At 47.8% G+C, this 16921-nt stretch overlaps 1 protein-coding gene across 1 annotated transcript in view; it reads right to left on the reverse strand.

Moving 5' to 3' along the window:
* The window catches only part of LOC106609819 (lysine-specific demethylase RSBN1L-like), an 89104-nt gene that overhangs the window by 69411 nt on the left and 2772 nt on the right, over nt 1-16921 (reverse strand). Inside the window, 1 exon segment of the mRNA XM_045700273.1 lies at nt 13738-13833. Within this exon segment, the coding sequence (XP_045556229.1) occupies nt 13738-13833 (96 nt within the window).

Consider the following 16921-nt stretch of genomic DNA (forward strand, 5'->3'; position numbering starts at 1 on the left):
AGGCCTAGGTGCTTCAGCCAACTCCTCTGACTACTGACATGTGGCATGATTATATTACCACTCAAAAGGAGCAAAACAATTGGGCTTACAATTAGACAGAGGACAACTCTGAGGAATTATTCATTACAGTAACCAGAGAGCTTGGACACTGCTGTTAGAAAACTGCTGTTAGAAAACTGCTGTTAGAAAACTGCTGTTAGAAAACTGTAATAAACTGGATTCAGTGGAGTGATCAGTTCAGTGTGTATTATTTTGGTTTGGCAGTCCAGGGTGTGGAACGGGGGAGCGCCGTAGCGGTCCAGGGTGTGGAACGGGGAAGCGCCGTAGCGGTCCAGGGTGTGGAACGGGGGAGCGCCGTAGCGGTCCAGGGTGTCGAACGGGGGAGCGCCGTAGCGGTCCAGGGTGTGGAACGGGGGAGCGCCGTAGCGGTCCAGGGTGTCGAACGGGGGAGCGCCGTAGCGGTCCAGGGGGTGTCGAACGGGGGCGCGCCGTAGCGGTCCAGGGGGCGTCGAACGGGGGAGCGCCGTAGCGGTCCAGGGGGTGTCGAACGGGGGAGCGCCGTAGCGGTCCAGGGGGCGTCGAACGGGGGAGCGCCGTAGCGGTCCAGGGGGCGTCGAACGGGGGAGCGCCGTAGCGGTCCAGGGGGTGGAACTGGGGAGAGCAGTAGCAGTATACATCCCAAATGGCACCATAATCCCTGTTTAGTGCACTACTTTTGACCATGGCCCATAGGGCCAGATTGTGCCATTTGGGACACAGCACAATTCAGGAGGCAGAGCTACTGTAGGTGGGGCCGTTTGGCATCTCATCAGAACCAGAGAACTGTGTAATATTTTCAGATCACCTGCCAAATGACCCGTTGTTACCTGCCTGCTGCTACCTGTGGGAAGCAGCTCTTTAAGAGCAGACAAAATAACAGCCTGACATGTGATCTCCATGCTCTGCTGTCTTCAGTCTATGTACAGGACTAAACAGCTCTACCCCCAAGCCTGAACACTCCTGAACATATAATCAAAAGGCTACCCAGACTATTTGCATTGCCCCTCCCCCCCTCTTTTACACTGCTGCTACTCTGTTATTATCTATGCATAGTCACTTTAATAACTCTACCTACATGTACATATTACCTTGACTAACCGGTGCCCTGCACATTGACTCTGTACCATAACACCCTGTATATAACCCCACTATTGTTATTTTACTGCTTTTCTTTAATTATTTGTTACTTTTATTTATTTCTTTAGGTTCGATTTGATTGGGAGTCCCATAGACCGGCACACAGTTGGCCCAGCGTGGTCTGGGTTCGGCCGGTGTAGGCCTCATTGTAGATAAGAATTTGTTCTTAACTGACTTTCCTAGTTAAATAAAAGGTTAAATAAAATTAAAAAATAACTTAATATTTTATATTTAAATAATTAGTAGCTGCTTTTCAGAAATTACATCAAGGTTATGACTGGAAAAAGAACAAAATAATAAAACACTGTATTAGAGTGAAAATGTTACCGGCTGTCATTTAGCAAACTAATAATAACACATAACCCATTTACAGAAGGAAGGAAGTATTGATGCATTTTGGAAAGTCCACACACCACAACTTGTGATGGTAAAAAAATGTTTTTATATCGATAGTTGCATATTGTGATATGGACGACATTATATAGACTCAAAGTATCGATTTGTAAAAAATAAGAAAAACTGATATTTTTCATCCTATAGCTTGTTCTCCTTTTTAAATAGTGAGTCAACATGTTTTCAGCACTTATTTCCATGACTGATGACTCATTTTCTCATCTCTCTACAGCAGACATATTGTGAGCAATATGTTTGGAACATTAAACCGCAATACATACAGAATCGTGAATGTCCCAATGCATACACTTTAAATAATGTCACTTTAATGTTTACATATCTTACATTACTCATATCATATGTATATAGTGTATTTTCTACCATCTGTTGCACTTTGCCTATGCCGCTCAGCCATCGCTCATTCATATATGTACATATTCTCATTCACCCCTTTTAGATGTGTGTATTAGGTAGATGTTGGAGAACTGTTAGATATTACTGCACAATGAGTTCGCTACACTCGCATTAACATCTGCTAACCATGTGCGTGCATGTAGCCATTCACATCTGCTAACCATGTGCGTGCATGTAGCCATTCACATCTGCTAACCATGTGCGTGCATGTAGCCATTCACATCTGCTAACCATGTGCGTGCATGTAGCCATTCACATCTGCTAACCATGTGCATGCATGTAGCCATTCACATCTGCTAACCATGTGCATGCATGTAGCCATTCACATCTGCTAACCATGTGCATGCATGTAGCCATTAACATCTGCTAACCATGTGCATGCATGTAGCCATTAACATCTGCTAACCATGTGTATGCATGTAGCCATTAACATCTGCTAACCATGTGTATGCATGTAGCCATTAACATCTGCTAACCATGTGTATGCATGTAGCCATTAACATCTGCTAACCATGTGTATGTATGTAGCCATTAACATCTGCTAACCATGTGTGTGTATGTAGCCATTAACATCTGCTAACCATGTGTGTGTATGTAGCCATTAACATCTGCTAACCATGTGTGTGTATGTAGCCATTAACATCTGCTAACCATGTGTGTGTATGTAGCCATTAACATCTGCTAACCATGTGTATGTAGCCATTAACATCTGCTAACCATGTGCATGTAGCCATTAACATCTGCTAACCATGTGTATGTGACAAATACAATTATTTGAGTATATCGGCACCTCAGTATCGCGATTATATAGTATAGTGAGGTCACTGGCAATTCAGCCCTATTCAGAACCTCAATATTGAGTCACATTTGAATATATATATTTTTTAAGTGAAAATGTGCTGGTTGTGTGTGGACTGACTCTCCCCTACACACATCAACAAAACCACCCAGCCATAAGATCCAGCCAGACTGCCCTTCACAGTAGACAGACAGCTAAAGGCCTGCGGTTGGTTGTCTGATCCGTCACAACCACCCTGCCACGCCCAAACACATTTCAAAGCCCCCCGTCTCCCACTCCTCTATGACATAATAATAGTACAACAACCACCCTGCCACGCCCAAACACATTTCAAAGCCCCCTGTCTCCCACTCCTCTATGACATAATAATAGTACAACAACCACCCTGCCACGCCCAAACACATTTCAAAGCCCCCCGTCTCCCACTCCTCTATGACATAATGGTACAACAACCACCCTGCCACGCCCAAACACATTTCAAAGCCCCCTGTCTCCCACTCCTCTATGACATAATAATAGTACAACCACCCTGCCACGCCCAAACACATTTCAAAGCCCCCTGTCTCCCACTCCTCTATGACATAATAATACAACAACCACCCTGCCACGCCCAAACACATTTCAAAGCCCCGTCTCCCACTCCTCTATGACATAATAATAGTACAACCACCCTGCCACGCCCAAACACATTTCAAAGCCCCCTGTCTCCCACTCCTCTATGACATAATAATAGTACAACCACCCTGCCACGCCCAAACACATTTCAAAGCCCCCTGTCTCCCACTCCTCTATGACATAATGGTACAACAACCACCCTGCCACACCCAAACACATTTCAAAGCCCCGTCTCCCACTCCTCTATGACATAATGGTACAACAACCACCCTGCCACGCCCAAACACATTTCAAAGCCCCCTGTCTCCCACTCCTCTATGACATAATAATACAACAACCACCCTGCCACGCCCAAACACATTTCAAAGCCCCCTGTCTCCCACTCCTCTATGACATAATGGTACAACAACGGTGTGATGATATGTAGATATACAGGTAACTGCCAAAATAAAGGAAACCAACATTGTATGTCAATAGGGCATTGTGCCACCACAAGCCGCCAGAACAGCTTCACTGTGCCTTGGCATAGATTCTACAAGTGTCTGGAACCAAACATTCCATCATTGGCTGTTTTGTTGATGGAAAACGGTGTCTCAGCCACTGCTTCAGAATCTTCCGTAAGTGATGAATTGGGTTGAGATGTGGTGACTGGCATATGGCGAAACGTCAGATGTGGTGACAGACGGCAGTGGCATATGGCGAAACGTCAGATCTGGTGACAGACGGCAGTGGCATATGGCGAAACGTCAGATCTGGTGACAGACGGCAGTGGCATATGGCGAAACGTCAGATCTGGTGACAGACGGCTGCAGGAAACGTCAGATCTGACTGATAGGCGAAACGTCAGATGGTGACAGACGGCAGTGGCATACAAAGTCGATCTGGTGACAGAGGCAGTGGCATATGGCGAAACGTCAGATCTGGTGACAGACGGCAGTGGCATATGGCGAAACGTCAGCGGCATATGGCGAAACGTCAGCAAGTTGAGCGGCGTTCGTCACTGAAGCTCCCAGAGATCTCTTCTTCTAGCCACGGTAGTCAAAATAACAGGTGACTGGGCCTGGACAGCATATTTAAACATGACCCTAAGCACCATGGGATGTTAATTCCACACCTGTATGGAAGCACATGCTTTCAATATACTTTGCATCCCTCATTTACTCAAGTGTTTCCTTTATTTTGGCAGTTACCAGTAGATTTGTATACATGGTAGCGACTAGTCCGAGCCTGTGTTTATTTTGGTATGCGTGTTGCTCACGTGTGATGTGTGTGCGTTTATGGCAGGATGGTGTAGCTGGGAGCACATTGCTGTCAGAACAGGGGAGCCTGCTTCAGTGACATGGCCTGGTTCAGAGGAGCTGCTGCTTCACTATAGCCCCAACACACACGCCTCTGGAGCACACTCACCAACATATGACAGGACACACAGAGAGAGCAAGAGAGAGCGAGCGAGAGCAAGAGAGCGAGAGCAAGAGAGCGAGAGCAAGAGCAAGAGAGCGAGAGCGAGAGCAAGAGCAAGAGAGCGAGAAAGAGCGAGCAAGAGCGTGGGGTAGAGAAGGAGAGGGGGGAGCAGGAGAAAACAGAGTGAGCGAGGGAGAGAGTATGTGGGGTAGAGAAGGAGAGGGGAGCAGGAGAAAACAGAGTGAGCGAGGGAGAGAGTATGTGGGGTAGAGAAGGAGAGGGGAGCAGGAGAAAACAGAGTGAGCGAGGGAGAGAGTATGTGGGGTAGAGAAGGAGAGGGGAGCAGGAGAAAACAGAGTGAGCGAGGGAGAGAGTATGTGGGGTAGAGAAGGAGAGGGGAGCAGGAGAAAACAGAGTGAGCGAGGGAGAGAGTATGTGGGGTAGAGAAGGAGAGGGGAGCAGGAGAAAACAGAGTGAGCGAGGGAGAGAGTATGTGGGGTAGAGAAGGAGAGGGGAGCAGGAGAAAACAGAGTGAGCGAGGGAGAGAGTATGTGGGGTAGAGAAGGAGAGGGGAGCAGGAGAAAACAGAGTGAGCGAGGGAGAGAGTATGTGGGGTAGAGAAGGAGAGGGGGAGCAGGAGAAAACAGAGTGAGCGAGGGAGAGAGTATGTGGGGTAGAGAAGGAGAGGGGAGCAGGAGAAAACAGAGTGAGCGAGGGAGAGAGTATGTGGGGTAGAGAAGGAGAGGGGAGCAGGAGAAAACAGTGTATTATACTGTGATGCTGTTAATCCAGAGAGCTCTTCCCCCCCCCTCTCTCCACTCTACCATTTTACAAGTAGGACAGCAGGCCAGACAGTTATTCAAACCATGATCCCTGTGTGAGACAGAGGTCAGATGTGTCTAAACACACAGAGTACACCGTCAGGGTTTATCAAAACGGCCCCTATCTTGACGATGTAGATTTGTTTATGGTTTTTAAAAACATTTTTAAGCCAATTTCCTGCAATTCTACACCTTCTGCCAGGGCAAATGCTTTGTTTGTTTTGCTCAAACATAAAATCAATACTGCTAAATTCATCGTTTTTTGAATTTTCTATTCTCCCTGAATGTCTAGCTTTTATTTTGGCGGTCAGTTCTCAAAGATTATATAATAAAAATATTAAGGGTCCATTATAATTTCTTAATACTTTGTAACGGGTTTCCGTTGTAAATTCACACTGAAAGAGTTTTTCCATCTCAAAAACAGATTTTTGGACTTTAGGCAGCCCGCCCAAGGATTTCAATGGCTGAAAACACCCTGCCAGTACACACAGAGAGCATGTGCCTCACAGCTGGAGAGGCCATACAACCAGCCCCTAAAACATAATCCACTAAATGTTATGAAACAAACAGTAGAAATACTGGAAGACAGAGACAAACAGAATGGGAGAGAGAGAGGGTTTAATATGACTAATAGACTGGGTGAGCTCAGCAGTAGCTAGAATGCTCTGGATTTCCAGCAGCTCCCAGTACTACACTACGGCTCAGTATCTCTACAGTCTAGAGAGGCTACTAGCTGCTCACTAACAGGCCGCTGATGACCTAATCTAGGACAACCTGACGCTCAGACTACGTATTACAGAGACTAAGCTTGCTGTGCATACAAACAAACCTCCAGTGTCACAGTGCATAGTCTAGTTATCTAGGTCAATCTGCCTGCACCTAAAACACCAACTATAAACACAGAGAGACCGATAGTCAACTGGAAAAGCCTGCAGGAAGTTTACAAATATGATTCATTCATTTTGTATGCACACAAAGCAAGCAAGTACTAAATATTTGCTCAAGGAGTAAAGTTTTGTTCAAACATAATTCATTCCTGAGGAGAGAGACATGACATTGAGAATACAGTTTCCCCCTGCACAGCATCTACACAGCATCAGTTTCCCCCTGCACAGCATCTACACAGCATCAGTTTCCCCCTGCACAGCATCTACACAGCATCAGTTTCCCCCTGCACAGCATCTGCCCAGCATCCGTTTCCCCCTGCCCAGCATCCGTTTCCCCCTGCCCAGCATCCGTTTCCCCCTGCCCAGCATCGCTACCGTTTCCCCCTGCCCAGCATCCGTTTCCCCCTGCACAGCATCTACACAGCATCCGTTTCCCCATGCCCAGCATCCGTTTCCCCCTGCCCAGCATCCGTTTCCCCATGCCCAGCATCCGTTTCCCCATGCCCAGCATCCGTTTCCCCCTGCACAGCTGAAGCAGCATTTGACAGAGCACCAAACAATGCCACTGAAATGGTTCCAAAATGCCATAAATTGATCAGCACCCTAAAGCCACATGCATGTAACTGACAGCGTTGTGTTCCTAAACCCACAGTAAAATCTACATCAGTGGTGTGGGTGAAGAAGAGGAAGTCAATTAGCTGTTTTGTCACAGCTTGGGCTTGACTGCTGAACGCAAACAGTGTTCCTGGATGATTACCATAACATACCGATACCGTCTGCCCGGCGGTGACGGGCCGATACCGTCTGCCCGGCGGTGACGGGCCGATACCGTCTGCCCGGGCGGTGACGGGCCGATACCGTCTGCCCGGCGGTGCTCTGGATAATATAGGCACTTAAAACACACACACACCTCAGTGTGACTATTTCACTAAACCAGCCATGTTTTTTCAGTTGATTTCCAAGTGTTGTTGTTTCCCCTCTAATCCTACTTCTCTTTCTCTGCCATGACACAATGCACCGTCTCTGTTGAGTAATACGCTGATCCTCTACACACGGGGCTCTCAGTGGTGCGTACTGAGACCCCTCCTGTACTACCTGCTCACCCACGACTCCAACACTATTAAGTTTGCTGACGACACGACGGTGGTAGGCCAGCTCACCGATGAGACAGCCTATAGGGAGGAGGTAAGTGACAACCTCACCCTCTACGTCAGCAAGACAAAGGAAATGGAGGGCCGAGCACGCCCCCATTCTCATAGACGGGATTGGAGCGGGTCGAAAACTTCAATTTCTTCTGTGTCCACATCACTAAGGAATTATCATGGTCCACACATACCAACCCAGTCGTGAAGAAGGCACGACAACAGAGGCTGAAAAGATTTGGTACAGGTCCTCAGATCCTCAACAGGTTCTACAGCTGCACCACAGAGAGCATCTTGACTGGCTGGATCACCGCCTGGTATAGCAACAGCTTGGCAATCCGACCGCAAGGCTCTACAGAGGGGTAGCGCTCTACAGAGGGGTAGCGCTCTACAGAGGGGTAGCGCTCTACAGAGGGTAGCGCTCTACAGAGGGTAGCGCTCTACAGAGGGTAGCGCTCTACAGAGGGTAGCGCTCTACAGAGGGTAGCGCTCTACAGAGGGTAGCGCTCTACAGAGGGTAGCGCTCTACAGAGGGTAGTGCTCTACAGAGGGTAGTGCTCTACAGAGGGTAATGCTCTACAGAGGGTAATGCTCTACAGAGGGTAATGCTCTACAGAGGGTAATGCTCTACAGAGGGTAAGGCTCTACAGAGGGTAGTGCATACAGCTCAGTACATCACTGAGGCTGAGCTCCCTGTCATCCAGGACCTCTATACCAGGCAGATGAGAACACTACATAACATACAGTGACTGTACTGAAGACAGTGCTAGGTGGAGTGAGTCCTGGATGAGAACACTACATAACATATAGTGACTGTACTGAAGACAGTGCTAGGTGGAGTGAGTCCTGGATGAGAACACTACATAACATACAGTGACTGTACTGAAGACAGTGCTAGGTGGAGTGAGTCCTGGATGAGAACACTACATAACATACAGTGACTGTACTGAAGACAGTGCTAGGCGGAGTGAGTCCTGGATGAGAACACTACATAACATACAGTGACTGTACTGAAGACAGTGCTAGGTGGAGTGAGTCCTGGATGAGAACACTACATAACATATAGTGACTGTACTGAAGACAGTGCTAGGTGGAGTGAGTCCTGGATGAGAACACTACATAACATATAGTGACTGTACTGAAGACAGTGCTAGGTGGAGTGAGTCCTGGATGAGAACACTACATAACATACAGTGACTGTACTGAAGACAGTGCTAGGTGGAGTGAGTCCTGGATGAGAACACTACATAACATATAGTGACTGTACTGAAGACAGTGCTAGGTGGAGTGAGTCCTGGATGAGAACACTACATAACATACAGTGACTGTACTGAAGACAGTGCTAGGTGGAGTGAGTCCTGGATGAGAACACTACATAACATATAGTGACTGTACTGAAGACAGTGCTAGGTGGAGTGAGTCCTGGATGAGAACACTACATAACATATAGTGACTGTACTGAAGACAGTGCTAGGTGGTGTGAGTCCTGGATGAGAACACTACATAACATATAGTGACTGTACTGAAGACAGTGCTAGGTGGAGTGAGTCCTGGATGAGAACACTACATAACATATAGTGACTGTACTGAAGACAGTGCTAGGTGGAGTGAGTCCTGGATGAGAACACTACATAACATATAGTGACTGTACTGAAGACAGTGCTAGGTGGAGTGAGTCCTGGATGAGAACACTACATAACATATAGTGACTGTACTGAAGACAGTGCTAGGTGGAGTGAGCAGAGGCTCACTCCCAGGTCTCCCTCCTGCTAGGACTGAGCAGCACCACGCAGGAAGAGCAGCCTGTCCGTTTCCTGTCCCCAGTCAGAGATAGACACAGGCCTGTGACTCCCAGCTCAGCCTCTCACACAGAGACCAGGCTCAGTCACACTGCAGTAGTAGTCAGTACACTATGAAAAAGAATACTCAGTATCCTACACATTCTGCCATGGATGATGCCGTCTGAGTGACTCAAACACCACAGGGGGCACCATGCCATGACAAACATACTCCTGAAAGGAACATTTATAACATTGGAGATTCTCCCTGACTGTCTAGCTTTTATTTAGGTGATTGTTAGTTCTCAAATATGGACTTATTTAAATATATATAAGTCCATTATATTTTCTACATACCTTATCTTTTCTTTTTTTACTTTTGAACATAAGTGGCCCGAAAAAAACAGATAAGCGACTCCCCCAAACTATTTTCTATGCAGAAAAACCTTGTGTGTGTGTGTGTGTGTGTGTGTGTGTGTGTGTGTGTACACAAGGGGCAAAACAGAGAGGGAAATCTGAGTGTGTTGCCTTGCTGCGATAGTCAAGCCCCTGACTGTTAGTCATCAGCTGGGGTTTAGGGTCATGACCTTTAGAGCAGACTGGTGTTGTCCTGAAAGGCTTCTGCCCGACACACAGTCAGTGTAGGGGTCATATTGATAGAGGGGCTGGAGTACAGCATTAAGAGCAGTCAGACACACAGAAAGAGGGGTCATATTGATAGAGGGGCTGGAGTACAGCATTAAGAGCAGTCAGACACACAGAAAGAGGGGTCAGGGCCACTGTACTAAGCAGACCACCAGTCATAGTGTTAGGACTGTGTACAGGTCTGTCCAACGGTGAACATGATTCAGCACAGCTAACAATGACCTACCTCTTTCAGCATGTTCACCTGCTAACACACACCAGAAACTCATTTGGAGACTTTTGAATGTGCATACACACATACAATGTTGGGTGTGTGTACATATTGGTACACTGGTATAGTTGAAGGACAGACGGGTATAAATAGCAGCAGAGTAAACTGATACAGAACTCTGCTCTCTCAGCCTCACGTCACATTAACACAACACCCGCTGGCTGACTGGGAGGTTTCCCTCTGACTCCACCACTGGCTGACTGGGAGGTTTCCCTCTGACTCCACCACTGCCTGGCTGACTGGGAGGTTTCCCTCTGACTCCACCACTGGCTGGCTGGGAGGTTTCCCTCTGACTCCACCACTGGCTGGCTGACTGGGAGGTTTCCCTCTGACTCCACCACTGGCTGGCTGACTGGGAGGTTTCCCTCTGACTCCACCACTGGCTGGCTGACTGGGAGGTTTCCCTCTGACTCCACCACTGGCTGGCTGGGAGGTTTCCCTCTGACTCCACCACTGGCTGCCTGGCTGACTGGGAGGTTTCCCTCTGACTCCACCACTGGCTGCCTGGCTGGCTGGGAGGTTTCCCTCTGACTCCACCACTGGCTGGCTGGGAGGTTTCCCTCTTACTCCACCACTGGCTGACTGGGAGGTTTCCCTCTGACTCCACCACTGGCTGACTGGGAGGTTTCCCTCTGACTCCACCACTGGCTGACTGGGAGGTTTCCCTCTGACTCCACCACTGGCTGGCTGACTGGGAGGTTTCCCTCTGACTCCACCACTGGCTGGCTGACTGGGAGGTTTCCCTCTGACTCCACCACTGGCTGACTGGGAGGTTTCCCTCTGACTCCACCACTGGCTGGCTGGGAGGTTTCCCTCTGACTCCACCACTGGCTGACTGGCTGCCTGGCTGACTGGGAGGTTTCCCTCTGACTCCACCACTGGCTGACTGGGAGGTTTCCCTCTGGCTCCACCACTGGCTGACTGGGAGGTTTCCCTCTGACTCCACCACTGGCTGCCTGGGAGGTTTCCCTCTGACTCCACCACTGGCTGCCTGGGAGGTTTCCCTCTGACTCCACCACTGGCTGGCTGGGAGGCTTCCCTCTGACTCCACCACTGGCTGGGAGGTTTCCCTCTGACTCCACCACTGGCTGGGAGGTTTCCCTCTGACTCCACCACTGGCTGGGAGGTTTCCCTCTGACTCCACCACTGGCTGGGAGGTTTCCCTCTGACTCCACCACTGACTGGCTGGCTGGGAGGCTTCCCTCTGACTCCACCACTGGCTGACTGACTGGCTGGCTGGGAGGTTTCCCTCTGACTCCACCACTGGCTGGGAGGTTTCCCTCTGACTCCACCACTGGCTGGCTGGCTGGGAGGCTTCCCTCTGACTCCACCACTGGCTGGGAGGCTTCCCTCTGACTCCACCACTGGCTGACTGACTGGCTGGCTGGGAGGCTTCCCTCTGACTCCACCACTGACTGGCTGGCTGGGAGGCTTCCCTCTGACTCCACCACTGGCTGGGAGGCTTCCCTCTGACTCCACCACTGGCTGACTGGCTACCTGACTGGCTACCTGACTGACTAGCTGTGCTGGCTGTCTGGACATTGAGCGATCGTTTTACAGACATGGGAAGTCACTCTAACAGTCTAAATAAATAAAACTCTGGCTGCCCGGCACGCTGCATCATGTCATGGACATTGTGTAAGGTCAGGAAAATGGCAGCAGGTCTGGGGAGTTCAGTCCCACCACCACACCAGTCATTACAGCCTATTGAAGAGCAGGTTGAGGAGAGGGCACGCTGCTAGTTAAAAGACAGCTGGAGCTACCACTGCTAATATAGCACAATTATTACATCATTATTGCTATTACACAACTATGAATCATTTGGCAGCACTTAGGCCAGTCTCTATCACAGATATATAGGACAACATCAGATATGAATAGCTAAGGCTGGCTCACAGTGGGCTAAATGTGTCCAAATCATATGTTGATTCACATGGGGAGAGAGAGGGAGAGAGAGAGAGAGAGAGAGAGAGAGAGAGAGAGAGAGAGAGAGAGACAGAGAGAGAGAGAGACAGAGAGAGAGAGAGACAGAGAGAGAGAGAGACAGAGAGAGAGAGAGACAGAGAGAGAGAGAGACAGAGAGAGAGAGACAGAGAGAGAGAGAGACAGAGAGAGAGAGACAGAGAGAGAGAGACAGAGAGAGAGAGACAGAGAGAGAGAGACAGAGAGAGAGAGACAGACAGAGAGAGACAGAGAGAGAGATATAGAGAGAGACACACACACACACAGACACACAGACACACAGACACACAGAGAGAGAGAGAGAGAGAGAGAGAGAGAATCATAAGACAGCCATCTGTCTCAGCTAAACTCTGGATTGGAGAACAGGACTCTTTTTGTGTGACTGAACCATCTAGTGAACACAGCCTACTCTCAGGGCCCCTCCCTCCCAAATAGCACCCTATTCCCTATATAGTGCACTACCCTGGTCAGAAGCACTATAAAGGGAATAGCATGCCATTAGGGATCAGCCAACTCTCCGTCTGAGCCAGAACCATCACTTCAGCAGCTGTTCCAGTTAAAGGCTTTAGTCACAGGCTGAGTATTCTGGGCCCTGGTTCTAGCCTAGCCCTGCCACTCTGGGTCCCTGGTTCTAGCCTAGCCCTGCCACTCTAGGGGCCTGGTTCTAGCCTAGCCCTGCCACTCTGGGTCCCTGGTTCTAGCCTAGCCCTGCCACTCTAGGGGCCCTGGTTCTAGCCTAGCCCTGCCACTCCGGGGGCCTGGTTACAGCCTAGCCCTGCCAAGGAAATACTCTGGCTCTAAGTTATACGGCTAACTCGGGTCTGGAGTTTATCCTCATCAGGTGATGAGGTAAGGTAAAACTCCTGTCCCTAACCAGTTTCCAGTGCTGATGCTCTATGGGAGGCACCCTGCCTGTACAACGGTAAGGGGGAAACCCTGAATGTAGCTACTCTCTATACTGAGCTCTGGTCAACAGTAGTACACTAAACAGGAAACAGGGTGTATAGTCAACAGTAGTACACTAAACAGGGTGAATGGTCAACAGTAGTACACTAAACAGGGTGAATGGTCAACAGTAGTACACTAAACAGGGTGAATGGTCAACAGTAGTACACTAAACAGGGTGAATGGTCAACAGTAGTACACTAAACAGGGTGAATAGTCAGTAGTACACTAAACAGGGTGAATAGTCAACAGTAGTACACTAAACAGGGTGAATAGTCAACAGTAGTACACTAAACAGGGTGAATGGTCAACAGTAGTACACTAAACAGGGTGAATGGTCAACAGTAGTACACTAAACAGGAAACAGGGTGAATAGTCAACAGTAGTACACTAAACAGGGTGAATAGTCAACAGTAGTACACTAAACAGGGTGAATAGTCAACAGTAGTACACTAAACAGGGACCATGTCACATCATTATCAACATACCTTTCTGAAGGAGCTTCACCTCTCCGTTCTCCCTCTTGATCTCATTCATCACTTTGTGTTTCTTCTTCTTCTTCGTCTTGTCCTTACTGGTGTGGTCTGAAAGAGAGGGGAAGACAGAAAGAAGTTAGGGTGGGGCCTTGAGGGACATTTCAGGAGAGGGGCAGGTTATGGTACAGTAGATAAAAGAAAGACTCACTCTCCACAGTAATTTAGCCAGCATCCCAAATGAGAATGGCACACTATTCCCTACATATGGCACCCTATTCCCTAATGGCCCTGGTCAGAATAATGCAGAAATGGAACCCTATTCTCTACATATGGCACCCTATTCCCTAATGGCCCTGGTCAAGAGTAATGCAGAAATGGAACCCTATTCTCCTCTAGAGTGTAGAAATGGAACCCTATTCCCTAATGGCCCTGGTCAAGAGTAATGCAGAAATGGAACCCTATTCCCTAATGGCCCTGGTCTAGAGTAATGTAGAAATGGAACCCTATTCCCTAATGGCCCTGGTCTAGAGTAATGCAGAAATGGAACCCTATTCCCTAATGGCCCTGGTCTAGAGTAATGCAGAAATGGAACCCTATTCCCTAATGGCCCTGGTCTAGAGTAATGCAGAAATGGAACCCTCTTCCCTAATGGCCCTGGTCTAGAGTAATGCAGAAATGGAACCCTATTCCCTAATGGCCCTGGTCTAGAGTAATGCAGAATGGAACCCTATTCCCTACATATGGAAGCCTATTCCCTAATGGCCCTGGTCAGAATAATGCAGAAATGGAACCCTATTCCCTACATATGGCACCCTATTCCCTAATGGCCCTGGTCAAGAGTAATGTAGAAATGGAACCCTATTCCCTACATATGGCACCCTATTCCCTAATGGCCCTGGTCAAGAGTAATGCAGAAATGGCACCCTCTTCCCTACATATGGCACCCTATTCCCTAATGGCCCTGGTCAAGAGTAATGTAGAAATGGAACCCTATTCCATAATGGCCCTGGTCTAGAGTAATGCAGAAATGGAACCCTATTCCCTAATGGACCTGGTCTAGAGTAATGCAGAAATGGAACCCTATTCCCTAATGGCCCTGGTCTAGAGTAATGCAGAAATGGAACCCTATTCCCTAATGGCCCTGGTCTAGAGTAATGCAGAAATGGAACCCTATTCCCTAATGGCCCTGGTCTAGAGTAATGCAGAAATGGAACCCTATTCCCTAATGGCCCTGGTCTAGAGTAATGCAGAAATGGAACCCTATTCCCTAATGGCCCTGGTCTAGAGTAATGCAGAAATGGAACCCTATTCCCTAATGGACCTGGTCTAGAGTAATGCAGAAATGGAACCCTATTCCCTAATGGCCCTGGTCTAGAGTAATGCAGAAATGGAACCCTATTCCCTAATGGCCCTGGTCTAGAGTAATGCAGAAATGGAACCCTATTCCCTAATGGCCCTGGTCTAGAGTAATGCAGAAATGGAACCCTATTCCCTAATGGCCCTGGTCTAGAGTAATGCAGAAATGGAACCCTATTCCCTACATATGGCACCCTATTCCCTAATGGCCCTGGTCTAGAGTAATGCAGGGTATATGGTGTCATTTGGGACGCTGACTCTGTAATTTACTGATTCCTAACTGCTTTCCAGTCTGAAGTACGACAGGTTCTCACAAAGAAAGAGACTTTTTTACAAGATAGGCTATTGCTGACATTTGAGGAAAGCAATTTATGGGCGTCGCTGAAATGCGATCTGTTGGATTGTCAGCTGTTAAAACACACAGGACAATGTAACTAGTGGTATCACTGATGACTACTTGATCGGTAGCTAGCATGATTACACAGCTCGGCATTACTGGACACTTTCACAAATGGCAGGTAGAAAAGTATTATGCCAATTTACAGAAACTGCAGTAAATGTCAAACTGCAATGAACATGATCAAAATAGTATTATATGAAAATGATTATGATCTAGGCCTAGCCATTTATGAACACGTCGTAGGTGGGAAGCTCAGTGGAGAAAAGTGCCCGAAACAGCAAGGTAAAATCCAATTAAAAGACAAAGGCAGACAGAAATTGTAGTAACCCATCACAGTAAGTCAGTAATTACACCGTACATGTAATCATCACATCTACAGTGAAACACTCAGAGGAACTGAAAAGCCAAGTAACCATTAGGGAACTATACACGCTTCACCAAGACGGCAGCAAGTGTGTTGTCCAACAGGACTCTGAACAGCTTCTACCCCCAAGACATAAGACTGAGAAATAGTTCAACAGTTCACCAGATAGCTACCCGGTCTATGTACATTCAGCCTTTTTGCACTAACTTCGACTCATCACATACGCTACTGCCTAGTCAAATCAAATGTTATTTATTGCATGCGCGGAATACAACAGGTGTAGACTTTACAGTGAAATGCTGACTTAGGAGCCCTTTCCCAACAATGGAGAGAAGAAAAAAAATGTACATTTTTAAATATTACCAATAAAAAAAGCGATGAGGTTTTATAGAAGGAGTGCTGGTAACGAGTCAGTGTGCGGGGGTATGAGGTAATATGTACATGCAGGTTGGGGTAAAGTGACTAGACAATCAGGACAGATGATAAACAGTAGCAGCAGCGTATGTGAAGAGTGTGATAGTGTGTCTATGTGTGTGTGGTGTCAATATACTTGGTGTGTGTGTGTGTGTGTGTGTGTGTGTGTGTGTGTGTGTGTGTGTGTGTGTGTGTGTGTGTGTGTGTGTATAGAGTCCAGTGCAAGAATGTCGGGGGGCGGGGGGGTCAACAGCAGGTAGAAGACGTAAACAAAAGGCATGTTTACTAGGGTGTTACAGTACAAAACCTTAAATCTGACACCATGTCACACCACTGGAATGTGTGCAAGCTACAAATTCAAACGTTGGGCCTAATTGTTTTGCGGACAAAAGGGAGAAGTAATAGTATTGCACAGCACGAGGCTTCCGATTGGTCAATAACTTGTTACTCATTCATATAAAATAATAAGTGACTCATTACTCCCTACTGGGGATTTTATCAGCCTAAAACAGCACCTAAAATATTACTCCCTACTGGGGATTTTATCAGCCTAAAACAGCACCTAAAATATTACTCCCTACTGGGGATTATATCAGCCTAAAACAGCACCTAAAATATTACTCCCTACTGGGGATTATATCAGCCTAAAACAGCACCTAAAA

The sequence above is a fragment of the Salmo salar genome, chromosome ssa17 (genome assembly GCF_905237065.1).
Source record: "Salmo salar chromosome ssa17, Ssal_v3.1, whole genome shotgun sequence".
Classification (NCBI taxonomy): domain Eukaryota; kingdom Metazoa; phylum Chordata; class Actinopteri; order Salmoniformes; family Salmonidae; genus Salmo; species Salmo salar.